Below are 15,724 nucleotides of genomic sequence, written 5' to 3' on the forward strand. Positions count from 1 at the left end.
AGATACAGAGATCAGGACCCGTCGCAGCCTTTTGAAAAAGAGAGGCTTTACCTTCACATACTCGTGTGGCTCGACTGGTGTCTAGAAGATCTAGGCGCGCGAATGCACTTGCACTTACCATTGAGACCGCTCTTCTCGAAAGTCCTTCTCTGGTCGCACTCTCACGGACAAGAACGCCATCAACAAGTTATCGGCATGTAATGGCTTAGTGGCTCTATAATTGTTGTGTACTTAGTCTTTCTAATTGTGTAATCATGCATTACAAAAGCCCTCCTACGGAAACTATCATGCTAAATAAAAGTAGTATCTACCAATCAGGTCACGCCATTTCGGTCACGTTACAAACATGTTTGTCACTTGGCGAAGCATGGTCCCAGTCCTCCTCAAGCATGGTCCCAGTCCTCCTCCGTGCTTAGGCCAATCACACGTGTGAAACCACATGGACGTATACACACGTGACAGCTAGCGCACGTGGTGTAAGCAACCTAGCGCGGAGGAGGACTGGGCACGAGTCTACTATCGAGCGACGCGGGTTCTGGCTCACTAGAAAACCGGTTTAAACCGGTTAGAATCGGATAAACCGGATTGTATAGCTAACTATACTCCCTAGCTAGCTAGAAGTCGTCGACGTTTACGTGTAGTCAACTGACTCTTTGTTGTTGTGAGCTGCAGCTGTGCCTTCTATCGTTGAGGTGAGTAGTACAATAGTGTATCTACACAGCTGCATGGCTAGAGGTCAGGAAGTTATAGCTCTACCTACACTTGCTCGATGCCTGGCTGAGAACGCCGTGCATTATGACGTTGCTTTGAAAGCTGGGATCATATAAAGAATGCGCACCACCGCTCTAAAACGCGCCAACTAGGTGGTGCAAAGCGTGCTCAGCCACGTGTTGATTCTATTAATATAAAATACCCGTATACTCTCTTTATCAGTCACGATTTAGGTTTTGTCCCACCATTATCGTTGCAGGTGGCGCAATAAATGCAGGTTGCTTACATAAACCAACAGAACAGGAGTGGCTACGGCTAATTTGCAGAGAGTAGACTTTCGTTCTTGCGTACGCTAGTTACCTGCCTTGTTCGCGGGAAAATTATGTCGGCTGCTGATATTTACGTAAGAGTGCCTGAAGTCTGCTAATAATGGTGCGACAGACCCTAAATCGTGACTGATAAACAGAGTATACGGGTATTTTATATTAATAGAATGAACACGTGGCTGAGCACGCTTTGCACCACCTATTTGGCGCGTTTTAGAGCGGTGGTGCGCATTCTTTATATGATCCGAAAGCTGCAGTTGTGTGTTCTCTTCTAGCTTGTAGCCTTCTACGCTCAGTGCTTTAGCTATATAGGTGGCCACACCCCACATGCACGCAGATCTAGCTAGATAGCTATTCAGAGCTGCTAACTCTCTCGCATTGAGCGGGAGACTCCCGCATTTGGGACCCTTCTCCCGCCTACCCGCATTTGGCATCAAATCTCCCGCATTCTGACCATTGGTTTGTTTGACCAAAATGATGGGCGTGCCTGTTCTGTGTGTACTGTACCTGTACCCTACGTATACACTTTTAGTACATGCACGTGTACGTACATACTTGATATCCCAACATCAATTTCTATGTGCCAGCCCCTCTCTTTATCAAACTTGGTCAAAATACATGTACCAACATAGAAGGAGGAGTCGGTCAGAAGCGAAAAAGGGGGAGGGGCTGGCTACCTGATTATCATATGTATTGCTGGAAAAGCGATTGAAGAAGGCCACAAGAAAATAGAATCCAGAACATCCCAACTAGCCACGAGAATGTGCATGTACTTTGTTCTTAGATTTTTATAACAGGCAGTAGCACGTACAGTACAAGTTCTGTGTGTAATTAATTAACTATTATGTTTAGTAACTGGTGTTGATGCTGTGTGTCGCTAATTAGGCACATTAATCAATCTGTTATACATTTGTTGAACTATAATTAAATAATTAATGGCTTCTACTCCAACCAGGCATGCAAATACTTAAATTTTGATGATTAGATATTATTTATATATATTTTAACAATAATTACGATAAACTTTATTGATAATAATGCTATTGTAGGCGTGTCCAATAATTTAAACTCCCACATTCTCCCGCATTTTTTCCTGCAAACTCACGCATTTTGACTCTGCTAGGTTGGCAGGTCTGGCTATTCCCATCAAGTACATAAATATCAAGTACTGTACGTACAGGTTGTTAGCATTACACAACGCTCGCTGTCGTTATGCGTTATTTCTCGTTCGGCCAATCTCACAGATTCACTCATTGTGAATTCGTCGGTCAAGGCGGGGTCGCGCCTGCAGTTTGAGCAGTAGAATGTTCAAGAAACCATGAACAGAACATTTCATGGTGCAGACAGTGAACTGTGGTACCGTCGAAAGCAAAAACTGGCGGTTGTGCGATATTTGATGGCCGTGTCTGATATACGGGAAAAGCAGCGGAAGTTTTATTTTGTTACCGTGAACAGTAATACTCCAAGAGATCAAGCTGAATCTACCACGTCGTGTTACCGTGTGACTGTTCTCTACATTCATGCCTTAGATACTGTATTGTATTTGTACTTATACGTACGCACTGATTCTACACCACGGAAAACTGACACTCTATTGCTATCGACACACTGAACTATATCTGAACGTGGAACACAGACTCTAACAATGCAATTGCCCTATAGCTATCTTGTTATACATGTCATCGTAACTCCGCCTCTAACTAATTAGTACACACTATACACCACATTCCTCCCTCCTTAGGTCTTGTCGGTATCTAGATGGAGGTCTCCTTTTGGATCTCGCCAGATATCTTCTTTCTGCTCCGGGTGATAACTCGGCTGTTGCTGTCGTTGGTGTCTACTGGCTTGATTCACCTAGTTAAGCTGTGGTGTTCCTTCAACTGCTGCTTTATCTCGCTGTGTGTCTTGATCCAGGGCCACTGAAATTGGTGTTTCTTCTGTCTCTGCCACTTTTGGCATACTCCTCTCATCTCTGGATCTTAGTTGGTCCACATGTACATATCTAGTACTTCCTCCGACATTAAACAAGTAGTTCGTGGGACCCAGTTTCTGAACTATGGTAACACCTAACCACTTCCCTCTACTGTCCTTTCTCGGATTCCAGACACGTAAAGTTGATCCTGGTTCGAGGTCTCTTGCTCGAAAGGTGGCATCTTCATATTGATCAGTCTGCAGATCTCGGATGTTGTTCCCTGTTTTAGTTCGTAAAAGAGTTAGTCTAGTTCGCAATTCTCTCTTCAACATCAGCTCCGCCGGGGGCTTCCCTGTTGTCATGTTCGGTGTCCTTCGATACCGGAGTAAGAATGATGATACCTAATGACTGATTAATCTCACGGTTGGCCTGCTCTTCAAACTCTTCTTGAGTTCTTGGACCAGTCTTTCAGCCTGTCCATTTGATGATGGATGATAAGGTGTTAACTGATGTCGAATTTCATTGACCTTCATGAACATCTGAAATTCATGTGACTTAAATTGGGGCCCGTTATCCGTCGCCAACCTCCTAGGTAAGCCGTGATAACTGAAGGTTCGTCTCATCGCATTTATGGTCTGCTCTGTGGTGACATGAGTGCCCAACTCTTCTACTTATGGCCACTTTGAGAAAGCGTCGATCATCAGCAAGTACCGTCTTCCAGATAGTTCCGCGAAGTCAGCATCGCTGGGTAGACCCATGGGTGAGATGGTAAGACTCGCGCTGGTCTTCCTGTTTGACTCTGACATCTCTCACATCTCTTGGCTAAGTCTTCCAAATCTCTGTCAAGATTGGGCCACCAAATGAAGCTTCTCGCCAGAGCCTTCATCATGACTACTCCAAGATGTTCATCATGAGTTTCTTCTGCCACCACCGTACGTAATGCCCTTGGTATAATTACTCTACTCCCCCAGAGTAGGCATCCATTATCGATTGACTACTCTGTGGATCGTCTGGCGTAAGGCTCTAAACACGGATCCCCTGAAATTCTCCATCCACTTCGGGTATATTCATAAGCCTTTCTAAGTATCGGATCTCTCTGGTTTTCTCTGGCTATTTCGGTTACCGTCACTGGCAACTGATCGCAGTAGTCCACGTGGTAAATCTCCTCATTTGGATCAATCACTTGCATAGGTATCGGCAATCTAGACAACAAATCTGCTTCCTTGTTGTCTACTCCTGACTTGAACTTCAGCTTGTAGTTGTATGCACTGAGAAGCAGTGCCGATCGTTGTAACCGGGCTGCTGCCAAAGTTGGGACGCCTTCGTATGGTCCCAAGATCTTCAGAAGGGGTCGATGGTCTGTAACCAACGTAAATTCTCTGCCCACTAGGTACTTGTGAAATTGCTTTACTCCGTATGCTAATGCTAATGCATCTTTTTCTTGTTGGGCGTACTTTTTCTCCGCTGTCGACAGTGTTCTGGATGCAAAGGCTATCGGTCTCTCTTCGCCATCTGGCATTATGTGTGTCAGACAGGCACCTACCCATAAGGTGATGCATCACAACTCAGACTCACTGGCCTTTGCAGCTCGTAATGTGTCAGAAATTTTGATTCCAGAAGCTTCTGTTTCTCTTTTTGGAATGCTTCTCTTTTCTTAGATTTCCACTTTCACGGTCGATTCTTGCCTAATAACGCATATAAGTGATGCAATGTCGCTGACAAATTTGGCAAAAACCGCCCGTAGTATTTGAGTAAGCCCAGGAAAGCCTTAAGCTCTGTCACGTTCGTCGGTTCCGGCGCATCTCTAATCGCCTGGACCTTAGTCTCCGAGGGCGAGATGCCTTGCTCACTGATAATATGACCCAAGTATTCCACTTGCGTCTGATTGAATTTGCATTTTTCCTGTTTCAGTCTCATACCAGTGTTATCCAATCTTCTCAGCACTGTTAACAACCTCTGCTCATGTTCTTCTTCATTTCGCCAACTACTAATATGTCGTCCAAATAGCAGATGACACCAGGAATTCCTGACGAGAAGTTGTCCATAGTTCGCTGCCAAATTCCAGGCGCTGAAAATATTCCGATAGGCATCCGATTAAACGTGAATAAACCCTTGTTGGTATTAATCGTCAAATAATGTTGGCTATCAGAGGCAAGACACATCTGCTGGTACGCCTGTTTGAGATCCATTCGCGAGAATCGTCTCCCTCCAGCCAAGGTTGCCAACAGATCCTGGGGTTTGGCATTGGATAACCTCTCATATCTAAATAGGGGTTTACCGTGACCTTGTAATCACCACACAGTCTCACTGTACCGTACCATTTCCGAATTACAACTACTGGAGTTGTCCAGTCACTCTTCTCTACTGGTCGCATCACTCTCTCACATTGCATGCGATGTAGTTCGTGATTTACCTTTTCTTGTAGAGCATATGGCACCAGTCGAGGCCTGTGGAATCTTGGGTTAGCCTCCGCTGTCAGTGTAATTCTTGCCTCATGCCCTTGTACAGTACCGACGCCGGGACCAAATAATCTCGGAAACTTCTCCTTGGGGTCAAAAATTTGCCTTGCCTCAACACTGAACAGAGATCCCCAATTGAGCCGAATCTTGCTTAACCAGTTCCTCCCCAGAATGGCTGGTTTACCCCATACATCTAATGCTGCTCACCGTATGTCACTGGTACAGATGCCTCTCCTTTCACCTTGAGGCTTCCATTGCTTTACGTCTTCAATGACACCGTACTTGCATGTAGCTGGACATGAGACTGATACTGCTCATATACACTGATGGGTATTACCGTCACTGTGGCTCCTGTATCCACCTCCATTAGTATCTGACTGCCGGCTACTTCCAGTGTGATCGTGACTCCGCCCTTTCCAGATTGAACAAACACCACACTGACATTATCTTCATCAATTTGATGAGTGGGTTGTGGCGTGCCTTTCGCTGTTGTACGTACGGCTGCGGTTCCCTTCTTGAGCTCATCTTGTTGAGATCGTTTGCGGCATACTCTACTGATATGCCCTTGTCCCTTGCAGAAATGACACTTCTGAGACTTGAATTTGCTCGTACTGGAGTGATGTCCACGCCCACCACATCTATAGCATTCTCTGCTGTCTAATTGCCTTGCCTTGTAAGCTCCACCTGCTGTGTCACGTTGTACGCTAAACGTCGTCTCGACTTGCTTTGCAGGTGGTCGCCTTACGGTATTCCCACGTAAAGCATGCGTTTCGTCTCTCTCAGTTTCAGCGGCTTGTGCAATGTGGACTACCTTCGTCAAGGTCAGCTCTGATTCGGCAAGGATCTTTCTCTGCACAGCCTCTTGATATATTCCGCACACCAGTTGATCCCTGAGCGCTGTATCCAGGTAGTCTCCGAAATCGCAGTGCTTCGATAGCCTGCGTAGTTTAGCCATATAATTGGCGATCGTCTCACCTTCTCTCTGAAGACGCTGATAAAAACGGAATTTCTTCGCGATCACAACGATACGTGGCTCAAAATAGCTCTTCAACAGCGCAAAAAACTCATCCAGTGACTTGTCTTGTGGCTTCACTGGCCTCACCAGATTCTTGAAGAGCGTGTATGTCGCCGTGCCGACGCAAGTCAAGAAGACAGCTTTCTGCTTGTCTGCGTCCTCCAACCCATTTGCAGCGCAGTACAGGAGAAAACGCTCTTTGTAATCTTCTACGTTATCCCCTCCCGCATTAAATTCTTCCAGCTTACCATGTCTTTCCGTGGCCATCCTCATCGCCAATTGTACTATATTTGTACTAATACGCACGCACTGCTTCTACACAACGGAAGACTGACGCTCTATTGCTATAGACACATCGAACTATATCTGAACGTGGAACACAGACTCTAACAATGCAATTGCCCTATGGCTACCTTATACATGTCATCGTAACTCCGCCTCTAACTAATTAGTACACACAATACACCACAGATACAAGAAATCTTTCGTACGCCAGTGTCCAATATAGGGGAGTGTCCGATAATTAATATATGCTTCTACACTACGTAGAGGAGTGTGTCATAGAAAAGTTCTAGCCTAGAAGGTTAGTCTTGCGTAGCCAGCTCCTTCCCCTATTCGACTTACGGATAGCGGGGAAGAGCCTAGTACAGTTACTCTGATGTTGTCGTGTTGCCGCTTCGCCGATACGGTTAGCGCTACGGTGAAAGTTAGTGGTCGCTTAAAGTAGTCAGATATGCTATTTACTGATGGGACACTTGTGGTATGTATTCCAGAGCTCATCATGTCTTGTTGTATGATCCAGTTTGCCATAGACATATATCTAGAAACGTCACCTTTGACCAAGCAGGTAAGTTTTTGTCAAAAAGAATTTTTAAGTGCCACCAGAGCGTATAGGATCATGTCGTTCTCATTCCCTCCGGCCATACTGTGGTGGACTGGAATTAAATTCGGACATTTGCGTTTGCTATTAGAATACTATACAGTAGCTAAAGGTCTCAGGTTTCATCATGAACTCTACTCTCTATTCAGAAGAGGACGATGGCACTTACGTCGGCAATTCTATGCACCAGTGTATCCATCAAGTGATCGATCTGCATGACGACGCCAGACAAAACCTTGGTTGTCGATATACACTTTATATAACACGTTGCCAATGCGTGCTCTAACCGTACCCGAAACCAACGTTTCTTTTCTCTAAAATTTTCAACCCATGCATGCGGAACCTCTCACAAAAACTGACGTGATAAGCCTTAGTTGGCTGATGGTAATGATTCCTTGGCTATAGGTTTCATTAGATCCAACGAAGTACAATTCCGTCTACTCAGAAGAGGTTTGACATGTTACCGTGTGAGGAGTGCAACGTATGATGGTAGAAAATCTCTCAAAATGTTTGTGTAGATCCTGATCATATATTAAGATGCTCTTTTTTCAGACTTGTCTTAAAAATTCTTAGCAATGTCTCTACTTTACATTAGATCAGTGATGGTATGGAGGTGTGGCGATATGCTTGAGTAGAAGTACAGTAACTTCCAAATTGTTGAGCTGTAAACTGTAGAGCATTATTCGATACAATGATTTCAGGCAAACAATACACAGCAAAAATATGTTGAAGTTTCTCAATATTTGCGCTTTTCGTAGTGTTAGCCTCCATCATATGAATTTCAGGCCACTTACTGTAGGCGTCAGGTACCACCAACAACATTTTCCTTTCAAACGGACCACATTAGTCAATGCGTAGACGTTTCCATGGCTTACACGGAGGATCCCACGGGTGTAATTGGGTGGGTTTCTAACAACTTCTCCACATGAGCCTCCATATGTTTTCAATTGATAGCGACCATGCAGACATGGAGTCTAGCAAGTGACTTCAGTTTTGACATAGCACATTGCTCTAGAAACACACCCCACACGTAGATCTAGCCACACACCCCACCCCACACCTTGGTTGTTAGCATTACAAAATGCTCGCTGTCGTTGTAAGTTATTTCTCAATCTCTCAGATTCACGTCTGAACTCATTGTGACTTCGTCGGTCCAGGTGGGTGTCCGGCAGTCTGCGGTTTGAGCAGTAGAATATTCAAGCGTGAACAGAACATTGTCTACTGCATTAATTCGTTTGCTTGGTTAGAAAGGCTGGACTCAGCAGAATAATGGTACGCTATGTTAGAGGAGTGCACGTGTCTTTAGAAAGTTCCAGGTTATGAGGTTAGTCTCGCGTAGCCAACCCCTCCCCTATTCGACTGTCGGACCGCGGGGGAGGGTCTAGCAAAGTTCTTTTAATGTTGTCGTGTTGCCCCTTCGCCGATAGACGGCTAACGTTGCGGTGAAAGTTAGTGGTCGTTCATAGTAGTCAGATATGACCTTTGGGTAATTACTGATGGCAAACCTGTGGTATTCCAGAGCTCATCATGTCTTGTTTTTGGTGTAGTTCGCCGTAAGATAAGTCACATTGGACTAAACCGGTAAGCTTTTGTCAAAAGGAAGCGCCACCAGAGCGCATAGGACCCTGTCGTTCTCATTTCCATAGCGGCTTTAGAGTGGTGGACTGGAACTCTACAACCGGACGTTTGCGTCCGCTCTAAGAGAACTAGGCAAGGAACTTTCATGACCTCTGGTTTCTTCTGAACTCTATACCCTCCATTCAGAAGAGGACGATCCCTCAAGTGATCTGCATGATGACGCCAGACAAAACCTTGGTTTTTGATATATACACTTTATATACCACGTTACCACTGCGTGTTCTATTCGTACCCGGAAGCCAACGTTTCCCTTCTCTAAAATTTTCAACCCGTAAATACAGAATCTTCCACTAAAAACTGACCTAATTTTGTTTGAATATCATAATATTCCTTCTGCCTTAGTTAGCTGCTGCAATTGGTAGTGATTCCATGCATGGCTGGGTTTCAATAGTTCCAGCAAAGTACACATCCGTTTACTCATTACTTACTCAGAAGGAGTTTGACGTGTTACCATGTAAGGAATGGAACGGTATGGCTCTAGAAAATCTATCAAACTGTTGTGTAGATCCTGATCATCTTTGGATGTGCTTTTTTCGTACTTGTCTTGAAATTCTTCAGTCAAAATTAAGTATTTCTGTTGATATACTTGTTTCAGACATACAGATCGTACGAAGAGTTAAGCAGCAAAAGCGCGCATGATCTTAGTCAATCACATTGCTGTACATTGGCGGTGTACGCCCAAACAGTCCACACTTCTAGCACAAACTGCATCGGTAAATATTTCCTGGTGTGAAGCTTTTCAATCAACTACAAGACTTAAGTCTTTGTAACAGACTTGTAACTCATGCTGTTCTAAATTCTTACTATTGTCTAATAAATATTTTGTCTTTTGGCAGGTTTGTGATGGCTGAAGCTCTTCCCAACCAAAGTGAAGTTGATTCTCAAATCGCTACCTTGTCTGCATTGATAAAGCTACACAGTAAAAGAAAGCCGCCATGTTTGGAGTTTGATCGGCTAGCTAGTTCGTACAACCAAGCTCAAGGAAACTTTTCAAAACACCGATTGGGCAAATTCAAGCAATTTGTTGTAAGACACTTTTGCTATGACAATAGTAAAGATATTGTGTACGCCCAAAAAAAGGAAGGAACAGTACTTAGAGATCAAAAAGGAGACTTACTACACTGCCCTAGCAATCCATCTGAAAACAACAGCGGTACAAAAGGAAAGGAGCAGACGGTTTGTAATCTTTCTGCTTTAGCTGCTACTACTGTTACAACTGCTGATCTTGCTGTGAAAGGTATGCAATTTTTGTTTGCAAAGCAGAACTGTGCTTTGTCCGTCTATTACATAATATTTCTAAATTCCTTCTTAGTATCTCAAGACAAGAGTCACACAAATGAAAGTACAGACCAAGAAACGACAGCAAGTGCACGAATGGGTCCATCGTTGGAGGTAATGGACACCTTAACAGAATTTAGAGACAAACAAAGCGAGGACATGGCAGTCACTACACAAAGACTTTTAGACATCGTAGAAATGGTAAAGCCACTGTTTGAAAAGCTCTTGACAGAGCCAAAAAGAGTGCTACAGATACAAGATGAAGCTGACAAACTACCAAATTGGGACGAATGGCAAAAAATGAAGTTTGAATGCATGTCCTTTGATAGATCAAAAGCCCAGTTTGTCCTAGTCGCGGGAAGAGTGCCTCCTTCTGAGATTCAGCATGTTGGTCTTGTTCGCAAAGTGAAGTGGCACTCTATCATCGACCTTGACCCTGACTCAGAAACAAATGGTCTATTTCGAGCGTTCTCTGGTGAAAAGCAAAGTCACTCCGAGATGTGGACACCGCACAGAATTTCAGAATTCAGGATCTCGGAACTTGCTTCAACAATTAACTTTTTACAGCCACCTTGGCTGTTTGCTAGAGGAAGAACTAAAGACTCGCAAGCTAACAAACCGCGGAAATCTTTTCAGGACTGGTCTGAAAAGTGGATGGGTCATATTGGACGGTTTTTAACCGTAGTTGCCGAGAACCTTGATAGACACAGACCAGTTGTAACACTTATTCTACCATTCGACGGTAAAATGAACAATTACATTAGCACCATTTTTAGCAGATTTCATCAAGAACTCAGTTCGCTTCCACCTTCTTATGCAAAGCACGTAGTGTTAACGACAGGAGGCGAACCTGAAATTGATCTAAATATCCACAATCACGTACAGCAATTTCAGATACCTGCAATCCTTTTCAGCTTTGGATTGGCTGTCTGCTTGGGATGTTCGCCCGAACATTCTAAAACTTTGCCGTCTAGAGTATCAGGAGCGCCCGTGCCTTTGACAGAATCTGATTTTTCGTATTTTAGTGAGTATCTTACGCTTTTATATGATGGGTGTGAAAATGAAGAATTTGGCGAAAATCCAGACTGCATTAGCCACAAACAGCGAATTGAAATCATTGAGAGGCACAGAGAGGCGTTCTTGTCAGGACAAACAATATCTTTCATCAGTCTGAGTAATGAGCATGACGCCACGCGAGATGATTTGGCAGAACTATGTGCCAATCTGCGACGATATATGATACAACCACGAGTTCCCCCAAGTTCCGTAATCGAGGTAGTTCAACAACCGGGTACAGGAGGCTCTACTCTAGCCAGACGCACGCTTTGGAATCTTCGTCAAGAATTTCCTTGCGCTATTGTCAACTCCAATCTTTCTGTGTCCAGTCAAGACGAAGAAGACGCGAGCGTTGACGTTGAAAGTGTCTGCAAAAGAATTAAAGACTTGGAAGACTTGTGCTTTGCACCTCCGTTAGTTCTCGTTGATGGAGAAACGTCTGCCTTTCGACGCCCACATCTTGCTCGAGCAATTGCTAAAAAATTAGCCAGCAGAGGCAGCAAGGCTGTCATTTTGCACTGCGTGCGAGTCGCAGACTCCACAAATCCTGTAACCAAGCCATCAAGATATGGAATCAAGCTTAAGTCGAAGCTTAGCAATCATGAAAGAGATCGATTTAGAGAGAAATACCACAGTAGCCATCTAACAGCTAGTGAAATGTCCTCGTTTACACGATCACATCATTTCCCTTTGTATGCTTTTCTTGAAGAATTCAGAGAAAAAATGAAAGGCATCGTTGCAAGAATTGTAGACGAATTAAACGAGGTCGAAACGGCAATCATTCGCTTTGTAGCTTTAATGCAAAAGTATGCTGCGCAATCCGTGCCTCTATCTTTGATCTTCGACCTGTTTCTCAAGGAAATGTGGACAGATCCTGCAGCGAGTTCTGATGGTGATAACGATTTCATTCCCATTTATGACGCGATATATAGTTCTTTCACTGACGATTTACGCGTACTATTAGTGCAAAGTGGAAACAGAAGAATCCGAGACGAAATCTACGGAATGTGCAATTTGCAACACGTCAGCGTAGCTGAAATAGTACTGAAAAAGCTCTTTGGAGATTCTAAGTACTACGAAATTCTAAACCAGTATTTGAATGAGTTGATTGGTATCGGCAACTTAAAAGCGGTTGCAAGAAATCACGGGCAACTGTTCGAAGACCTGCTTCTGCACAACAAAGGCAATAATCCTAAATTAAGTTTCTCAGTGTTAGTTGAAGAACTGAAACGAAAGTTGGCATCAAACGAAGTCGTTGGAAAGTTGCTGGAAAGTGCTGCATCTGTGTTCCCAAGTCCAAGATTCTACTCGCACGTTGCTAGGTATTACCTTTACAGCAAACCTCGTAATTTTTCATTGGCACAACAAATGGTTACTACTGGCTTTCGTTGCAAAAGGTCCAATGAATCAGATTTAATCTTGCATGAAATGAATGGATTAATTGGAAGAATACGACTATCCGACATGGTTGATAATGAAACTATTTCCTCCATTCAACAACTTGAATCTCTCGCGTCGAAGGCACTAGAAGACTACAGCTCGGCTATTACTAGCCCTCCGTCCAAACCGGATCCTTTAGTTGGTAAAGTGCAGGTGTGGATCAAGTGCTTAGAATGGATAGAAAAGGTGCAATGCGACGGAAGGGTCGTGAATGTTTTGCGGTACCTCAGTACAGAAGCTCGAGAATTCTTCCGTAACATCATAAGCGATGCTTTCTACCATCTAGAACTTATTGAAAACGTTGTTGCAGCCCACACTGTACATAATGAAGACTACACCTTGATGAAAGTCAATGAATGCAAAGACCAGTTGCTGTTTGTTAAAGCAAAGTCAAGAGCCCGAACTGGTAACCGCATGCCTCACCGGCATACCAACCAACTAGTAGCTGAGTGTGAGCAGCTATCTAGAGACTCCACATTAGCTAGCTTCTCTACAGTTGAATTGAAACGTTTGAAGGTACACTATTTTCTAAACAGAAGCGAAAACGAGGTCAAGCTGGAGCAGCTTAAGCCAGACGAAATTCGGTATCTATATCACCTACTACGAGAGCTTGTTAATGAAGACGAAGAATACATCTTTGTTCTAAAGTTGTTTCGTGTCGCTACATATTTACCTCCAGACGCATCACTGTCATTGGATGAAGCTATTAGGATCGTACGAGCCTGGCAGTCGAACTCGCCATTCGATGATCCGTATGTCCACTTCTGCTTCTACGTATTATACTTCCTAAAAGTTCTATACGGGAGCGGAGTAGAGTATGGGGCTAAATACGAAGCAGCTCTAAAGAAATGTTTAGAAAAATCTCGGTCTTTCAATAACAGACTGAAAAAAATTTTCTACCTTGGACAGGGTACTAGCGACTCGGGATTATCCGTCCTTAGGGAAAGAGCTGCTGGCATATCTAGTCTTGTAGACGGAGAAACTGCCAAGAACGGCAACGAGGACTACTTTTGGCAGCAAACCAGTAGAAAGACATTGCAAGAACTAGAGGGAAGGATCAAACGAAAAGATCGAGGTATCTATAGTCGACACAGAAATAACATGCAAAATCCTGCAGTTTTCTTCGAGTTGGTAAAAAATGGTCTTCACATTGATGCTGGTCGTAATCAAATGCATCAAGTTGGAGACTTGGGAAGAGACTATGAAATCGATCAGCTTGCCAAGTTTGTCGTTGGATTTAATCTGAGAGGCCCGCAGGCCCACGGGATTGTTGTTTAGACTAGTAACACATGTACAGACACATCGTATCGCTTGCTTGGGACGGTATGTCTAGAAAGAGTATTATCATTGTAAGGTGACTTTATATAGAAAGTTACAGTAGATGCTAACGTTGGGATTTTACGTAGGTATAGCGGATATTTATGTAACGCATGGTTTGTTTGTTGGACAGCGCTGATGCTATTTCAGTTTAATCGCAGTTCATATTATAGCTAATACAGTCTTGTAAGTAGATATTGTCATTTGGTATAAGTCTAAGAGCACTTCTAATAGTTGATCTTCGACGGACTAGCCAGAAAAACACTTCCGTTTGGCACCATTGCCAGTTTATCCTAGACTCGACGCAGTCTCACTCTACCCTCGTCATTCCCCGGACTGTCGAGTCTAAGTTTATCGATCTGGAGACGAATATCATACTCTAATAGCGCTCTAATGTTGCTAGGTAAGGATCTCTTTATTCGGTTAAGCAAGTTAACCTCTTGGCCAGTGTCCGGTTCCAAGAAGACTAGCTGCGAATATGTTGTGAAATGATTAGTCACTGGCAGTCATATAGAACCTCGAAAAAGTGTGGAATCAGCGCGAGGTCCTCATATAAGAGCACAAACATCTTACTCTAAGCCCCGGAAAGAGTCATGGTGTTCTACATGAAAAATAGCTATCTCAGTAAACGCTAAACCAAGAATCACGCTACAGGATTGAGCACTATTTAGAGGATCCAGCACTCCCAGATTAAGCACTACAATTGTTCATAGAATTGGAAACCATGTGATCAACAAGATTCCGGAAAAACAGGACAAGACAACTACCGTATAAGATGAAACGTTGGCGGAATTTATTTTGGCGTTTTGCTACAAAATTGACGGTAAAAGCATATTGGCGGATTTTATTTTGGCGGTTGGGGATCGTTGTTGGATAATTGATATATGTACGGTATTCCCCCCCACTAGTTAGCTAAGTGGCTGCGTCATGGAAGAGTTTGTGACTACAAAATTTAGCCATCATGACTTTACCTGCTTCATCGATAGCTTTACGGCCTCATTCTCATGTTTAACTTCCCTGCTTGACAAGGTAGGCACAACTGACGACAAGCAAGGGTAGCATCTTGTAGCCTCATCCGCGTGACGTACCGCCACCTCGACACTATGCAGCTAGCGACCTGATCCACGTGGGTGATGACGTTGAGTATCCCGGTAGCCAAAATAATAACGGATTTTATATTGGCGCTCGCTGAAAAATCCGCCAATCCGCCAAAATAAGTAAACAATTCTTTCCTAATCTTAGAAACAAATACAATATATACAAACGACAGATATACTGTACAGCCAAACAGGCAGACAGGCATACCAACAGACGGACCGGCAGACAGAGGTCAGACACACACACATAGACAGACAGACAGAGAGACAGAGAGACAGACAGACAGACAGACAGACAGACAGACAGACAGACAGAGACAGAGACAGACAGACAGACAGACAGACGGACGAACGGACGAACGGACGGACAGACAGACCAACATTCGCCATAGACTTGGATTTAACAACAAAAGGAGAAGCCAAGTGTGCCTAAGAGTAGACATAAATAGTTGCGTTTGAACAGCTCATTTCGACTAACTTAACCGGTTCTATTTTGTTACTCTCATAATGCACCCATTGTACACTGCAAAGTCTCAATTCCTTGGCTTGCTCTTGTAAGCAGAACTTAGATAACTTATAATATACGGAATGCTGG

At 43.8% G+C, this 15,724-nt stretch overlaps 2 protein-coding genes across 2 annotated transcripts; one reads left to right on the plus strand and one right to left on the minus strand.

Moving 5' to 3' along the window:
- The first annotated feature begins 610 nt into the window (after positions 1–610).
- LOC134182531 (uncharacterized) lies at positions 611–14,212 on the plus strand. Its single transcript, XM_062649951.1, has 3 exons — positions 611–692; positions 9,778–10,178; positions 10,254–14,212. Exons 2-3 carry the CDS (start codon positions 9,785–9,787, stop codon positions 13,991–13,993), a joined length of 4,134 nt encoding a protein of 1,377 aa, XP_062505935.1. The 5' UTR covers positions 611–692; positions 9,778–9,784; the 3' UTR covers positions 13,994–14,212.
- Positions 2,892–3,311, minus strand: LOC134181777 (uncharacterized). The gene has a single exon (XM_062649043.1). The coding sequence runs from the start codon at positions 3,309–3,311 to the stop codon at positions 2,892–2,894; it is 420 nt and encodes a 139-aa protein (XP_062505027.1).
- Positions 14,213–15,724: the final 1,512 nt, after the last annotated feature.

Source organism: Corticium candelabrum, chromosome 7 (assembly GCF_963422355.1).
Source record: "Corticium candelabrum chromosome 7, ooCorCand1.1, whole genome shotgun sequence".
Classification (NCBI taxonomy): Eukaryota; Metazoa; Porifera; class Homoscleromorpha; order Homosclerophorida; family Plakinidae; genus Corticium; species Corticium candelabrum.